At 34.9% G+C, this 17381-nt stretch overlaps 1 protein-coding gene across 1 annotated transcript in view; it reads left to right on the top strand.

Moving 5' to 3' along the window:
• Bche (butyrylcholinesterase) overlaps positions 1-12484 on the top strand; it is a 62325-nt gene extending 49841 nt beyond the window's left edge. The window contains exon 4 of the mRNA XM_038348241.1: positions 8327-12484. Coding sequence (XP_038204169.1) covers positions 8327-8451 — 125 coding nt within the window. The 3' untranslated portion in view covers positions 8452-12484. The remainder of the gene's footprint in view (positions 1-8326) is intronic.
• The last annotated feature ends 4897 nt before the right edge of the window (positions 12485-17381 follow it).

Raw genomic sequence — 17381 nt, forward strand, 5'->3', positions numbered from 1 at the left:
GGAAATATTTAGCATTTATATCTCTAAGATACTTTATTAACTAGGATTATTTTTCAGCATAGTTCATTAATTTTGTCTCTAGAAGTTAATATTTTTGCTTTTATTATTATTAAATATCAAAGAGAATGCTAGTAGAGTACCAATCTACTTCCACAGTGCATATTAATTTTTATGATTGAAAGTTTAATATTTTGTTGAATTTGCAACCATCTCATAGTATCAAGAATTTTCTGTTTCAATTCATTTTAATTTAGACTTTCCATGTGTATCTAAAGAACACTTATTAAGGAAAAATGATGGTAACATTGTCAATTTTATTTTTAATTATTAAATTTTATTTGACCATCTAAACATATTTTCTTTGGTGAGAAGTATCATATTTATGATCAAACATGAAAATGTATGGAATTGCTATCTAATTTTAGTTTAATAATCATGTACTATTTGTTCATAATTTAAATGTTTTACTTTTATTAAAATAAAATTTTAATGACCTATCACATGACAGGTAATTTATAGAAAACTCAGTGCCAAAGTATGTGTTTGAAATAAAAAAATAATACATATTGTTGATTCCTTTTTCAGAGAATTTGGGTTAGTTTAAAAAAATAAGCATCTCAGAGAAGTGTCAGGATGGTTCATATGCCCTTTGATTATCGACATTGATCACCAAACTTTTAATTGTGTACTTTATCTGTTTGAAAGAGCTTACTGGTATATCTGTGCTCCGAGTCAGACTAAATGATTTGTGACATCATATATATCCAGAGCGGAGTCTCTGTGGCCCTTGGCAGAGCAACAGTGCTGTCCTTGTGTTCTCCGGGTGTGAAACAATGAGGTAACTCACACGATCTGCCAAGAAACCCAAACAGAACCATTGAACATACCACAAACCCCAGATTCTGGTCTCAGGAAGAGATCAACTAAAAGGAGAGGGTCAGGTTCTACAGGGAATAGTTATTAATGAGCGTCTGAGTAGGCAAATGTAAGTGATTTGATTCTTTAGTTACTGATGTTCCATGACTGAAGTACTAGCAATTTTGAAAGAAGGATGCAAAAAGATCTATGTGAAAAATTTTCCTGTCATAAAACTTTAGGTTATCGGCTACTGCTTCTGAAATCAGTGAGCATCTCTTAAACTTAAAAAGAAAAGTTTCTAGAACACATTAATTTTCTTTGGATTAAATTTATTGTGCCTTGAAATATAATTTCATATTTGTTAGATTTCTAGTGTATTCTGAATATTCCTCCAAATGAGTTCAAATCTAACATATTTTCTAGGGGTTTGAAGAGATGACTCATTGGGTAAACAACTCATTGATTAAGCACATAGACCTGAGCTTGAAATCTTAGCACTAACTTTAACCCCCCAACACACACCAGAACTATATATATATATATATATATATATATATATATATATATATATTTCTATGACCCACCTTCAGTAATACCCAAATAATAATCTACAACTGTGCATCCATCCATGCTCACGTGTGCTCACGCACATACACACTCACACACACACACACACACACACACACACACACACAGACACACACTCCAGACCACACATGCATAGAGAGACAAAGACACTGAGAGAGACAGAGAAAGAAAATGTTATAATTATGCTGACCTGCCCTGGGTACCCTATCCCTTTAAGAGACAAGCCCTGCCAACTTCCAATCTTCTCCTTTCTTCCTGAGGCAAACTGGTCTTCACTTTCCCTCCCCCTCTCTCTTTCTCTCTCTCCCCCCAGTTCTGGGCACCCTTTGCCTCCCTTGTCCCTCCTCTTCTTCCCTCTCTCTTTCTGTCTCTTCTCTCTTTTTCTGTCTCTTACTGCCATGTCTCCCTACCTTCCCATATCCTCTCACTACCCACTAAATAAATTCTCCGTACCCAGGCTCTCTCTGCCTGGCCTATCTGTCTGTCTCCTACCTGTGTGGGACCTGCCAGGGTCACATATGCCATAAATCATAACAGAGAAAAATTAATATGTATCTGCACACATATTTTAAAGTTAAAGGCAAATAAATTATATCATTTGGAGGACAATGTATTCATTTAAAATTGTCACAATAGCCAAAATTAAGGATATAGTCCGAGTTTTATAAATAGATAATGTTAGGAAGATTTCATCTGTAAAATATATAATCAAGATATACCTCAAATTTTCAGGTATTAAAATTTGTATGTTTTGTTGGGAGGTGGTAATGCATGTCTTTAATCCCAGCACTTGTGGGGCAGAGGCATGTAAATCTCTATGAGTTCAAGGCCAGCCTGGTCTACAAGAGCTCGTTCCAGGACACAACCCAAAGCTACAGAAAAACCCTGTCTCGATAAACAAAAACAAACAAACATTGTAAGTTTTATCTTTAAGGTTTCAAATATAATATTTTAAGGTTTGGACTGAAGTTATTTTTTTCCAAATGTAGATCTACAAACAAGAGAAAATTTCAAAGAATTACTACTGACTGCATTTCTTAAAGCAAGAAATGCTTACTTCACTTCAAATGAAAAAGCAATACGCTTTCTAAACACCACTTCAGTTACAGTTTACATTAGAGCAATAAATGTTCTCAAATTCAATGATTCTTAAGACTTGTTTAAACACATAGCTTCCAGCACTTTACTTCTGGGCTATACTTCAGTCCATGCCTGGCTATTATTGCATGCCCCTGTAAGAAACAATATGTCTCATGTTTCTATCAAATATTTTTCTCTTCGTATTTCCCTGAGAATATTATCATATAGGAAGTCATAATAATTGTTAAAAAGGAAACAGAAATTATCCATTCATTGTTATAAGTGACAGAAATATAGTATGAACGTTAATAGAAAATATATTAGCTTCATTTTATTTCACAAGGAAACACATTAAACACAGCAATTTCTCGACTGATGTTTGAGTAATCATGGAGCATTATTCTTGACCAATCTAAAGAAGACCCTATCTAAATTTAAGTGCTCTTGGGGTCTGTGGAGAAGACTGGCTGCTTAGTGTTTTGATTCCCTAAGTCTATGGGAGTACAAGTAGTCTTTGAAAATAGAAACAGAGGCTCTCCAGAAGATGAGAACATGGAAAGCTAACATGGAGAAAAATGCTACCATAGTTTCATTATCAAAATGGGGATTTACCATAATTAAAAAACTAAATAGAGGAGGTGAAAATTTCTAAAAATTATATAATTTAATAAAAAAGGAGAATCTCAGATCTGGAATATAACCTATGAAAAAAAATAAAATATATAGACAAAAGTTAACTTTATGATTAACTGCTATCTTCCTGCCATAGACCATGGAGGTTTCACAATGCTCAACCCCATTTTATTTTATTTTTTTAATTTTGATTAATTTTTAAAATTCATTTTACATTCTATCCTTTGTTCTCCCGACCCCCCCCCCCCACTACTCCTCCTGAACTGATCCCCACCTTCCCTCAGCCCAAACCCCATGTACTCCTTCCAAAGGGTAAGGTCATCAAAGTCTGGCATATTAAGTTGGGGCAGGGCAAAGCACCTCCCCACTGCATTAAGGCTGGCCACAGCATCCCACCATAGGGAATGGGCTTCAACAAGCTAGCTCATGCACCAGGGATAGATCCTGGTGCTATTGTCAGGTGCCACGCAGATAGTGCACACTTCACCCCTATCTCCCACAGGTGGAGGGCCTAGTTCTGTCCCAGGGAGGTGCCACAGCTGTTGGTCTAGAGTTCATGAGTTTCCTCAAGCTTGGTTCAGCTGTCTCTGTAGATTTCTTCATCATGATCTTGACTTATCTCGCTCATATATTCCCTCCTCCCCCCTTTCTTTGATTGGATTCCAAGAGCTCGGCTCGGTTATGAATCTCTGCCTCAAGTTCTGTCAGAAATCTGATTACAATGGAAGACCATTTCAGGCATCCTCTCCATTATTGTGAGGAGTCTTAGCTGGGATCATCCTTGTGGTTTCCTGGGACTTTCCCTAGCACCAGGTTTCTCCTTAACCCCATAGATGCTCTCTCTATCACAACATCTCTCTTCCATTGCTCTCCCACTCCGTCCATCAACCCCATTTTAATAAAACTCATTCTGGCATCGCAAGTAACACCCAAATTATGACAGGAAAACTAATTATCCTTTGACTTCCCACATAAAGAGTTATCCATATTCTGATACTGTCTGTAACTTGTTAAATGTAGGGAAGTAAGTTTAACAACAATTGGCTTGGGAGCTTTTCAGTAAACCTCTGTTCAGTTCCTGATGGATGGTTTTAAACAGCAAAAATCATTGTCTGCCAACTTGAATACTTCCTCTAACTTTACTTCTATGAGAAATTTGGGACAGTTTACACGTTTTCCCTTCCCCACTGAATATTTGTATCCTAAACTCACATATTGAAATTCTAACTTTGAGGGTGATCGTATTCAAAGAGGGGTCCTTCAGTAGTAATGAGATTGGGAAAGAGGAACCTTCATCTGTGGGATTAGTGAGTGTTCTTATTAATTAAGATAAGATAAACAGAACAAAATAAAATAAAATAAAAAGCTGGGTTAACTTTCCAGTTCCTATATATGTGAAGACACAATAATGAGACTCTCACTTATGAGCCAGGAACAAAATTCTCCCTAATGTTCTGGTGACCTAAGCTTTGATTTTTTTCTCCTAAGAAATGCAAGATATATATTTCAGTTGTATTAGGTGACCCAAGAAATGACCCAAGGAACCTAAACCACCCCATTTTCTGTTTAAGCAGAAGATTTTCTAAGATTTTCTTTCTAAGACAAACAATGGTGATCACCTTCATAGAAAAGAGAACCTCATACTTTCAGATGAGATACACATGTGGGAGGAAAAAATGATTTTTAAAAAGTGAATTGAAAAAGTCAATTTCTATATAGTCTCCCCTTCTTTTTTTCTATACCCCCCGTGAATCATCAAACACATGATTATTCATTTATCTTCCTCAACCCACCCACAGGCCCCAAGCACAGACAAATAAAGTAAGCTATTTATCTTTTATATCTACTGAAACAGTTTTTTTGTAATTTGAAGCAATTTAAAAGCAGCAAAATCACTCAAAGAACCAAATTGTAAAACATAATTAAATTTAAGGGCTGGAAAGAGGGTTCAGGAGTTAAGAGAGTGTGTGGTTCTGGCTGAAGACCGTGTAGTTCCAGCAGCAATGTTGGGCAGTTGAAGAGGTCCTGGAACCGCAGCTCCAGGACACTTAACACTGGCTTCCGTTCCCTGCATGCATCCCACACACAAGCACGAACCCCCACAAAGACCTACAAACAGTGCACAGAATTTTAAATAATTTAAAGCAAATACATTTAATCTAAGTGGTATTATGCTAAGTGACCAATAAATAAGTTACATATCAAGATGCGTTATCAATTACATTTCTTTGTATTTATATGTATGAAGTCACATTATATTTATGTTCCACTAATATACCTTAAAGATTCAGATGGAAATTGCTAACTTATTTATAAGGAACTTTTCTATTTTCAGGAAATTCTCAAGTCAAAACTATCACTTAAGTTGAATTCATTTGTGTAAATTCTAATATAAATAATCAAGTTTTCTGTTCATTTGGCATGCTAATATTAGACAGCTATTGTTGAGAAAATAAAAACAGCATTATTTAATCTTTGTCATATTACATAGGCAGTTTTAAGTTCACTGAATTTAATCTTATTCATACATTTCTAATCATTGATACTATATTAAAAACTTGATTTTTTCTTTCCTGTTTAGTATAAAATGTATTCATATCCATTTGAAGATATTGATATGTTGCCTAGTTATATATTGATATGAATGATACGGGTGTAACACACTTTTCAGAATATCACTTAACATTTTTGCTAAAAAGACAATAGGATGTTTTCTTCGGTGGGTGGCTGTGCAGTAGCTAACAAAATATAAATACATGTATATAACCATTAAAGAAAAAGGAGGCCATGAAATTGAAAGGTAGCAGGGAGGAGCATATGGGATCATTTGAAGGAAGCAAAAGGAATGGTGAAATGGTGTGATTAATTATAACTAAAAAACTAAAAATAATTTTCCAAAAGAAACTAAACTTTTAAGACATTGGTTAACACAAATAATATAAAATCCCTGTATTCAAAACAAAAGTGACATCATCAATTATCCACAAGGTATTAAAAGTTGGAAAGAGAAAAATAATCTCTAAATAACTAGTCGGTTCAAGCAGATTACTATGCTTGTGTAGTTTGCATTTAACAAAATCTTGTCCAATTTTGGGTAGTATAACAAGATGCAGAACAGAAATATGATTTCCCTTCTTTTCATCTTCATCAACTAATATAACTGCTTATAGAGTGCATGCTCTGTTTCCTAGCCCTAGAAAGGGACTGTGCAATCAATGAAGCCCCTCATAAAAATGACGCATGCTCACTCACAGTGAATTGGCAGAGGCACGGTCCAGGATCGTGGAAAGCTATTAAGCGCAGACACCTGCACGGAATCTTAATAAGAAGGCATTCTGGAGAAGGGGAGCAGGATAACCAGGGACCTGGGAAGACGTGTCCTCTGCAGCGTGCTAAGAAATTTCAATTCTATCTTAAGCACAGCTGCTTAGTAATTTCAAGTGGAGCTCTGAAGGGTCCGGGTTGTTGATTCTTGGATGTATTAGTTTTCGCGGCATGCCAGGCTGCCTGCTTCGCATTATGAATCACATCCACACCGTCATTCCATTCCTCAGGCCGCGCTGCTTTTGTTTGCCAGGTCCTCTCCAGAGCATGCTAGCTTTGTTACATTCATTTTATTTGTATGTTAATATATTTCATTTATATTTATTTTTAAAAGATATTCCAAATATGTTTTTCTTTAGTATGAAAATATTTAATGTTAAATTTGCCTCTGGCTGATTTTTTAGTTCAAGAAATAATACAGATGTCTAAAATTCTGCAATTAATTTTTTCTTAATATGATCGAAAATTAAAAATAATTATGTTTCATATATTTCAATAAGATCTCTTCTGGGAAAAATAACGAGAGCCATTAATTTTATGTATGTTTATTATTTTTATCTTATTCTTAATGAACTTTAGACACTGATTACTTCTAGAGTTGTTATTCATATCCATAACATACTTGTAAATTTATGTCACATATAGGTGTATGGGTTTTTTTTCTTTTTTTTTGCTTTTCAGTGTTTCTTTATTTTGCATACACTATTGAAAGTGACAACCTGAAGACAATGGATGAGTGCTCTGTGTTTCTCTGTGGTTCATATAACAAAAGAAACAAATTTACCTTCCCACATGGACTTCTATTCTAGGGCATCAGTAGAGGGGATTCTTATAAATCCTCTCTCCACAAAATTCTAGGGAAGGCTCTTCTTCACAAAAGGTCATCAATCCATGATAGTCTAAGATGCTCTTCACATCATAATGTCCCACTCGTAAACTAGTACCACTGGAGCAAGAATGAAGGAATTATATTTTTATATACAATTCTCTCTGTAAAATAGAATTCTCTCTAACAGCAAAGGGAAAGTATACGTAGATATATTCTTATATTGAGGAAAAGTCCACTTCAATATTTAATTATATTTATCAATATTTACCATCATTTTAACACCAATCTTCTACTTTCTTTGTTACTTTTCTAAATGCTTGCAGTTTATCCTCTTAGCCATTTCATCTTTAAAATTTCCAGTATCAAAATAATGTATTCATGTGGAATATTGATTAATGGCATATCCATCAGATGAATCTACATATGATTCATGGGCTACATGAAGGACAATATTTGCATGGTTATCTTTGTGTTTGCAAAGGAATATTAAACTGCTTTCTTGTGGCCAACTCTGTAAATAGCTGAACATCATATGGAATGAAAATTTATTTTAATGAATGTAAAAGTCTGTATAGAATGATAATTATGAAGTTCTCATTAGATATTAGTAAATTTTTACTTATATAAGTACTTTAACTGAAGATAATACCCCAGTGTCTATGTGTGACTAGATTTTTAATTTTGAAGTTTTTTTCTATTGCTTAAAGAGTTCATTAATAGAAGTAATATCTACATGTCTTCTGAGAAAATAATGAAAGAACATATAACAGTTTGACATGATACAATTCATGCTTTCACATTATCTTTATTTTATATATACATTTTAGTTGTATTATTTAATATACTGCATAAAATTTATTAAAGGCTTTTCTAGTAGTAATAGAAGTTCATAATACATAATGAAAAATAAAGCCTTGCTATGCTGAAAATGTCATCTATAATTAGAATTATTTTTCAGGTAGTGTAAACAGAGATTAAACTTCAGATTAATGCAATGAATTCTGTGTTTTACAGGAAATATTGATGAAACAGAACAAGAGTGGAAAGCAGGATTCCATCGCTGGAGCGATTACATGATGGACTGGAGAAATCAATTTAACGATTACACCAGCAAGAAAGAGAGTTGTATGGGCCTCTAATTAATAGATTTACCCTTTTAGAATGTTCATTCTCCTGTAGATGAGAGCATACCACACATACCAAGAATGCTATTATACAGCAGCGAATCAAATGGCAGAGGAGAGTATTGGTTCCTTGCGTCTTTCTCTTAGTATTTTACCTAACCTTTCAGACCCGAGTCACCGTAAGTTGATTTATTAATTTATAGAATACAGACTTTGAGAATTGTGTGTGTATTAACACCACGTGCTGCTCCGATCTTGTTTTCCTGGATAACCTTATTGGTTTGCCTACAAAGGAGCACACTCTTTTTATTAACTCCTCCATTTTCAGAACCACCTAGAAAAAAAGTATCTTGAGAACCTGAGGCAAATTTTGAAACACTAGATGTTATAGCTTATATTAGTGTTTCCTATAATATATATATAAACCTAGTGTTAATATGAAATAGTAAAATAACAAAAAAATTGGCTAATCATATATACAGAAGCAAGAGAGAATAGAAAAATGAGAACCACAGTATCTGGGAAAGGTGGTAGTGAAATCAAACATGATAAGCACAGACTCAAGTAATTTCATGTACCTTTGAAAAATCAAACCAACTTGCTGTCCTGCATCAGGAAACATGTTTCAGGCATCAATTCCTGAAAATGACTTGGCATATGAAGCAGGTCCCATACAAGAATTCCACAGTGAAAGAATACATTGTTTAAAAGACAACCCTTTTCCTCCATGCTGTGGTTTGGGGTGGACCCCTAAATCAGTTTATAGGTACTCTTGGATATTGCACCTTTAACAGATTCACAGATGAAGCAAATGTTCGATTTAAATTACTCATGAATTGAATGTATGTGAATCTAAACTCGACATCATTCAGTCCTCTCTTGTGTTAATAATGAGGAACTATTACTATAGAATTAAAGTCATAGGGCTGTCACCTAAATTAGGTGATCTTGTGATTCATTTCTCAAAATATGAAAAATAAACACGTCTTAGATTATAGAAGGGTAAGTGTGGCTAATCCGGGCAGTTTAGACCTTTATTTTGATCAATTATTTATATGCTGAAAAATTATTTTAGTGGATTAAGGTTCAAATTTTGATATATGAGAACTAAAGCAATAAGACTCAACTTCTAAAAAGGTACCCTTCTTATAATATCTAATTTTTGAAAAATAATATACTGAACATTATAATGATGGGATAATTTAAAAAGTAAAGTAATTAAATTCTTATCAATCTGATAATTTCCTGGATAATTATTAATATAATTTTAGCTGTGACACATTAACCCAATGCCTAATAAATAAGACAATCTGCACATTGCTGAAGAAAACAACAAAATTAATAGTGAAATTTCATAGTATGGCTGTCAATACGGAACTTAACAACACCAGTTAAAAAGCAGATTTGTAGGATGGAAAGGGTTTTGCCTAAGTAGCCTGAATGTAAAACATTATTTAATATCCTTTCACACTGATAAAGAATAAAGAAAAGTTCATTAGCAGTTAAAAAATTTTATATAAATGTGTATTAGGGTTCTTTAAAGGAACAGAACAGATAGGAGAAATACATATATTAGAAAGAAATTTATTTGAGTGGTTTAGCAGAAATATATTAGTAGTTCAATAACGGCTATCTCAAACTTGAAAGGCCTAGAATATAGAAGTTGTTCAATACACAAGGCTGGAAGTTTCAGCATTCCCACTCGGGTGCTGGAAGCCTCACGAAATACTACAGAGTTTCTGGGCTTTTGTATTCTTTGGAATCCCCCAAAATGGATTCTAATATTAGAGAAGGGATGTCACATTAACAGAATAGACTAAATTTGCCTGCAAGAATTAGGCCAAGCAGGTAAAATGCAAAATTTCCTTCTTCCATGTCTTTTGATCTGAGCAGGCACCATAAGGTGCATCACGCATTTAGCATGGGTCTCTCTGTTTCAAATAACCTGCTCAAGAAAAGTCAGTCTCAGGACTGTCCTGAAACATGGGAATAAGTTAATTTCAGCAACCACCAAGATGACACCAAAATTTGGCATTACAAATCCATCCATTGTCAGCCTGACATATAGCTAGATTTCCTCATGCAAGTTTAATTTCCAAATGAAAGCAATAATCAAGTCATAATTACACCTAACAATCTATAACTGTCTCATGAAAAACTCTAAACATATTATCTGTTTTAGAATAGCTAGCAAAATCCCTTGAAGAATCCTTAGTCTTTTAGTGTCTTTCAACTTAAATAAGACAATATTGATGTATAACACTTGATCAATGATATTATCTCAATTGATGTTACAGTGCATGCTAAAGATATAGAGGGAAGAAATCAAAAATATCTGTGTATATGTGCTAACATATTGTTAACATAATAAGACAGAAACTCATACATAATGAATTGTGGCCACCGTTTATAACTACATTTCTCTACTATCCATTTCTTTTCCGCCATGTTTAGCAAGCAGCTTATCTTTATGGGTTTCCTGGAAGTAATGTCAATTAAACATCAGTGTCCAATAGGCCATGCAAATCGGATTGTTTATTTTCCTCAATGCGTAGTTACTCTAGTAAAAGACAGAAGGCTAACAGTAAAACTCTTCAGTAGGCTAACACAATCCTTACTCAGGGGGACTTGGCCTTCCCTCTTTCAAGAAGTTCTAGGTTTTTCAGACTGGCTCAAGTCTGAAAATTGGCAGGTAGAGTTTCCTTATTATGACAATCCAATTTATCCCTTCTTGCATTTGTTCTAGAGGTTTTCTGTTTACAAAGATGAAGCAAACACTTAGATAGGCTTCTATTTATTTTCTTCCTAGAAATACCTAGAAATGTTTCAGTAGACCAAAGGTCTCTATGGGACAGACCTTTGCACACATTGCTTTGTCTGTGTGGCCTATTCTAGTACCTATACTTGTCTTGCCTTTGACAATTCAATGACGCCACCTGACCTATGCAACTCAGTGGCCCAGTTAAACCCATTACAATTAATGCGTTGAGCAGCAGCATCTTCAATTCTAAGATCTGACCTACGGAAAAGAACAATGACAAAGCTCTTCGAAAATGCTGGAGCCCGCTCACCATTTTCCATGTTATCTGCTCACCATTTTCTGTAGTGCAGGGCATGGATTCTTTGCCTTGCCACAGTGAAGGAATAGATGTCCCCAACTTTATCTTCTCTAGCATTCCAAATTCTGTGTCTTAAAATTCCCATCATCAATAATAAGCCTCGTCAATATAGCAGGCCCAAATCAGTTTCTTTAAAGTAGAATATCATTTGGGAAATTCAGCCTACCAATCATATATACCTCTGCTACCCTTTTTCGATTGTGAAAGCTTCCATAATAAACCTAGAATCATCATTCAGTGGGTGTATATCAATAATCTCAGCCTGATCCAGTTTTATGTTCCTTCTACCACGATCCTACATCTTTAAGATCTATTCCCACACACGTTCCCTGGACCTCTACTTGCAGGAACTAGAAAGTTCATTAAATTCTTTAGTAGAGTTGTTCACCTCACAGACCTCACTTCTAGGAGGGTTCTTAGTCTCCTTAAAGGTCTACAGAAAATAATTAGTTGGCACCACAGAATATCTGTATGGTCTTGCCTAGCATTTCATTCAGGGAAGATAATTTTGAGTTCTTTGTACAAAGCAGGGTTAATTTTCTTAGGCAAGGATGGAGAGAGGGATATGTTTGGGATGGATACTCTGCTAAGTGAGATAATATAGGGATTTGAATGAGAACACCCCTCCCCCAGGCACAGGCTCAGATATTGGAACTCATGGTCCTCAGATGGTGCTGTTGTTTGTTGTTTGGTGTTGTTGTTTAAGAGGAACAACCTTGCTGTAGGAGATGTTCCACTGTGGATAGGCTTTGAGATATATAACCTCATTATTCTTCTAGTTCGTCCTTTCTGTATCGTGCTTGTGTTTGAAGATGTAAGCTCTAAGTTTCCTGTTACAGGCACCATGACTGCTGTTTGCTACCATTTTCCCCCACTGGGGATTGTTATCCCTCTGGAAATTTAAGCCCAATAAATGCTTCCTTCTATAAGTTCCCTTGGTCATGGTATTTTATTATAGCAAGCGAAATGCATCATGCATATACACATGTTCATTTATACAAAGAGCCTCTTCCATCATAGAAGTAGAACAAAGATATTTGTGAAATGGCTTCTTATGGTAAAAAAAATAAAGTGGGAAAAAGAGTAGGATGATCACATGATATTCATCTAACTAAATTAATGCAAAATGATGTAGTATATCTTGTTAAAGAAATATATAGTCATACAGTTATAAAATATGGATGTACACAGCTCCTCTCATAGACATTACGTTAGAGCCAAAAGTGGCAACTAGAGGAAACAGTTTGATGCTATTGAATGTTTTATTTATAAACTAATTTTGAGAGAATTGTTTGAAAAAAACCTGCTGATCTCATGGAGAAGTATTCGAATTTCTCCCAGTGGTTTCTCAGTTTTGCCTCTCAGGGAATATTGTCTCTCTCAATATCCTGGGAATCATCACTCTGAAAGGGAAACATCCGAAGAGCTTCCATCTCTGCATACAAGAAGGAGAAAGCCAACATTGCTCTTTGAAGAACAGAGATTCTTTAGTAGATTATACAATCAGAGAAAAATGGCCTTGAGCATTGCACATCCTTTTGGTCATCCGTCTCCAGCATTCTCCCGTGCTATCCCACCAATAACCTCAGCACTTTAAATCCTCTGGGTTTGTCACTCCATGTCTGTCTTTTAATTCAGTAGTATCAAAGAAAGTCTGTTTTGCCCTTTAGCTTTAGCTCAAATTTTACTTTAATAATAAACAAAATCCCAAATCCAACATTTTTTAACAGGACCCAGGTCTACACCAGATTTTATCAATTTCCTATCATTCTGTACTGGAAAAGAAAAAAATTGCTTACAGCAGACATATTTCAGAAATTGTGATTCCTTTAACAATCTGATAAAGAGAGCAATAGTCTAATTTTTTGTTTGTTTGTTTGTTTTTTGGTTTTTCGAGACAGGGTTTCCCTGTAGTTTCTAGAGCCTGTCCTGGAACTAGCTCTTGTAGACCAGGCTGGCCTTGAACTCAGAGATCCGCCTGCCTCTGCCTCCTGAGTACTGGGATTAAAGGCATGTGCCACCACCGCCTGGCTCAATAGTCTAATTTTTGAGTGAACTTTCCCCAATATCTTTCAGAATACAGTCAGATGATTATACATAATTGTTAATGCCAACACCAGTTTTAATTTACAGTGCTTCTTAATATTTTATGAGCTTACCCTTTTTTTCTCTTCTGAGTGAAATTCAAGTTTTCATGATTATTATTATTATTTTACTGCTGCTACCAAATTTCCTTCTGCTTGGATTTCTTTTCCCTCTGCTCTTTTGTTGTTATCCTCCTTCTCATCCTCGTTTTTTATTGGTTAGTTAAATTGTTTTTGTTCCTTTTTTCCTTTCAGTTATGAAGAGCAATAGCTTAATTTCCTCTGATGTCAATCTAGGAATACCTGGTAAACTCCGAGCATATATTTAGATTGTATTGTGAATCCAGGTTATCTTAACTACAGCTAGTGATCCTCACTAGCAAGAATCTTCCTATGGGAACCACATTTAGAAAAATGTTTCAGGATATTGAAAATAGGACTTAGTGTTTTCTCCATATGTCATTGGCCTTTTGCCCCAGGCACTATTTTTATTTTCAGTTTTAGTTTCAGAGCAAGCCATTCTTTCCGGTAGCTCTTCAATATTATCTTATTTTCTTTAGAAAATGTTCTTTTGTTTTGTTTTCTTTTTTAAAAAAAGTTGTTATACAATAACTTAGAAAATGTCTTTTTTTAAGCCAATATAAAAGACATCTGATTACAAATGTTGCTGGATTAATACAACATACACACTTTGAATACGGCTTGATTTCAAAATTTAAGTCAAAAGATATGTTACTTTGGAGAAGAGGTTTTGCTTTTGTTTTCACAGGAAGTGAGACATGGTTCTCCGTGTATCTTTGGCTGTCCTGGAATTCACTCTGTAGACCAGGCTGCTCTTGAATTCATAGAGATCCATCTGTCTCTGCCTCCCAAATGTATGTGCCACCCCCATTCCCAGCTACTCTCTTTCTTTCTTTTAAGAACTTTCCCTATTCTATTTTCTATTCTCTACCAAACCTAAATATATTGTTAAACACACTGTAAACTGTTTAGAGATTTTTCTCATATTAATATGTCTTTATTGTATATTTCCTTTTCTGACCACATGAGTCTTTAATTTGTTAAATGAAATGGCTAGGGTTAAAGCCACAGCTTTAGTGGCAGGATATACCTCATTCCTTGGCTTCCAGAGAGTCTAGCTAGCTTCATGGTGGAGGCACTCATGGGAGCCACTTTTTTCCCCCAAAAAACCTCTGTGGAGTTTCTAAGTTCATGCCACCACCAAGAAGCATGCCAGCTGCTGCTCAAAAACACTGCTTAAGAATTTGGTAATCAGGCCCCTTAAAACAGCTTGCACAGGTTTTGCTGCTAACGCTGATTCAGGAAGCCTCCCTTAAAGGAGCCTTGCCTTTGCTGGCCTCTAGCAAATTGAACCCACCTGAAACAATGCTGGTATCAAGAAGTCGGATTATTGCAAATACTGCAGTGCTTTTTTATTTTTTAAAGAAATGGAAAATGTTTGCTATAACAGGGACCTCAATACTGCTCTCCCATATAGGCTGAATAAAACTGTTTTTAAATCAATGGTTTTACACTGACTCCATTTAATTATGCTTGTATATGAACTTAACTCTGACAAATGTGTGTATCTCCAAATATATCTCGATTATATTTTAAAATATTATTTACTGTTCATAATTTGGCAATGTTGTTTAGCTTTCAAGTCTGTGGGTTTGACTCCGTTGTTTTTGTTTCTGTGTTTCCTTTTCTGGTTTTGGTAAATGGGATCACAGGCTGTAATGGCTGACCTGTCCTATGCAGGACTGTAGGCTGATAATGTGAAACCATAAGTAACTAAGGTATCAAAGAAGTTAAGACATGATTTTACATAAATAATATCTATAGTTTGTATTGAGAGATACCTCAAAAATTGTAGGTTTGTATCTGTGAAATTAATAAATCTACAAAAGGAAGAAAAATACTTCCTAACACATTTTAATAACTTTATATAGAAGAATATTGTTTCAGTGTAGTAATCTTTATAAAAAATTTGTTGTTTAATCAAATTCTCATCTCAGTTGCTAAGAAACTTCCAATAAACTCCAAAATAATGGAATGTGTTCTATTCTCTATCTTTTCCCTGCCTTTCTATCTTTCTTCAACTAACACTTTGACTAAGGATTTCATTTCTTTATATTACATTCACAAACACCAGCGTATTAATTACAATTTGTCTTTGCTACTGAAAACTTAGGAGAGTCCTGTCTGGAATGATACAAACTTCTGATGACATTGAGGGCCACTCTTAGGTCTCTTAATCTTGTTAATAACGTAATAAAAAAAAGTGGATTCAGAAGTGTTTCTAAGGGCAATTTTGTTAGAATCTAAAGGCGGGTAGGGGGAGATAAACAAACAAAACCAAACAGGACTATGAAACTGCATACTTTGGTTATTGTCCACAGCAGGGAGAAGGAGAGAAGGAAGAGAAAAAACTAGCCCTTTGTAAATAGTGCTATAGCAGAAAGGACAGGGGCAACTTAGGAAAAAAAAAAGATTGAAAGTCAGCGTGTCTGGAAAAATACGTCCAGGCTTTTTTTTTTTTTTAAGTTGCATTTCTTTTGGTCTGAGAACTCAGAAAAACAGACAGACAATAACATTGCTGAGCCTAGACTCAACAGAAACAAGTATTCTGGAGAGGAAAAGTACATTATTTCATTAATGTATAGAAAACTATTACTCTCATTTCTTCACTATTTGCTTAATGCAAATCAACCTTCCTGATGGATGGCCCTGTAGCCAAGTCATGGATTCCCGCATCTGTTTAACTTTTTTTTTTTTTTGACTCATTGTGAGCACTTTATTTTTTTTTTCCTCTCTCATGGTTTATTTTTTTTTTTATATTTAAAAATTTCCATCTCCTTCCCTCCTCCTCCCCCCTCCCTGTTTAACTTTTAACGGAGTAAATAATGGCATGGTTCCACAGGGAGGGAGGTTAAGTTCTTTTAACTATAAGGAAGTAGCATTTCCTTAATGGACCTCAACTGCTACTCTTACATTTATATGTTTAGCAGGGTTTAAAACTCCTTTAATCCCAGCACTCAGGAGGTAGAAGCAGGCGGATCTCTGAGTTCGAGGCCAGCCTGGTCTACAAGAGCTAGTTCCAGGACAGGCTCTACTACAGGGAAACCCTGTCTCGAAAAACAAAAAACAACAACAACAACAAAAAAAAAAACCCAACTCTTTTATTATTTAGCAAAGCATTTGCTGGAAAATACTAGAGGAGAGAGTGGAAAAATAGGATATTACAGTATAAACACCAAGACAATGACTAGAAAATAAAAATTATTTAGAAGGATGATATAAATTGAGATCAATTCCAGTCATGGTGGCATATATCTATGATTCTAAGTGTGGAGAAGAACAAGATCAAAAGTTCCAGGTAAAGCTGAACATCACAGTGAGAGATACTGTTTAAAAACAATGTAAAAAAGAAAGATATCACCCAGGGATGAGAACTTGCCTACGAGTATGAATGAAACTATGGGCTCTCACCTTGAAAAAAAAAAGATAAGAAAGAAAGAATATTGTAGAATACTGTGATCAATTCTATTGTCTTTTGTCATTAAATCAGAGTGTCTTAAGAACAGAACAAGAAATGCCATATGTCTAGTAGTTGTTAAATGGTATTAAAATTCAAGAAAGACATCATGGATAACAGAAAGAGCACAAGAAAAAGATATGGTAAAAAGGCTGTCAGTTCTCAGTTATGAAACACTCATTAGGATCAATATGTTACCAAAAA

The sequence above is a fragment of the Arvicola amphibius genome, chromosome 11 (assembly GCF_903992535.2).
Source record: "Arvicola amphibius chromosome 11, mArvAmp1.2, whole genome shotgun sequence".
Classification (NCBI taxonomy): Eukaryota; Metazoa; Chordata; class Mammalia; order Rodentia; family Cricetidae; genus Arvicola; species Arvicola amphibius.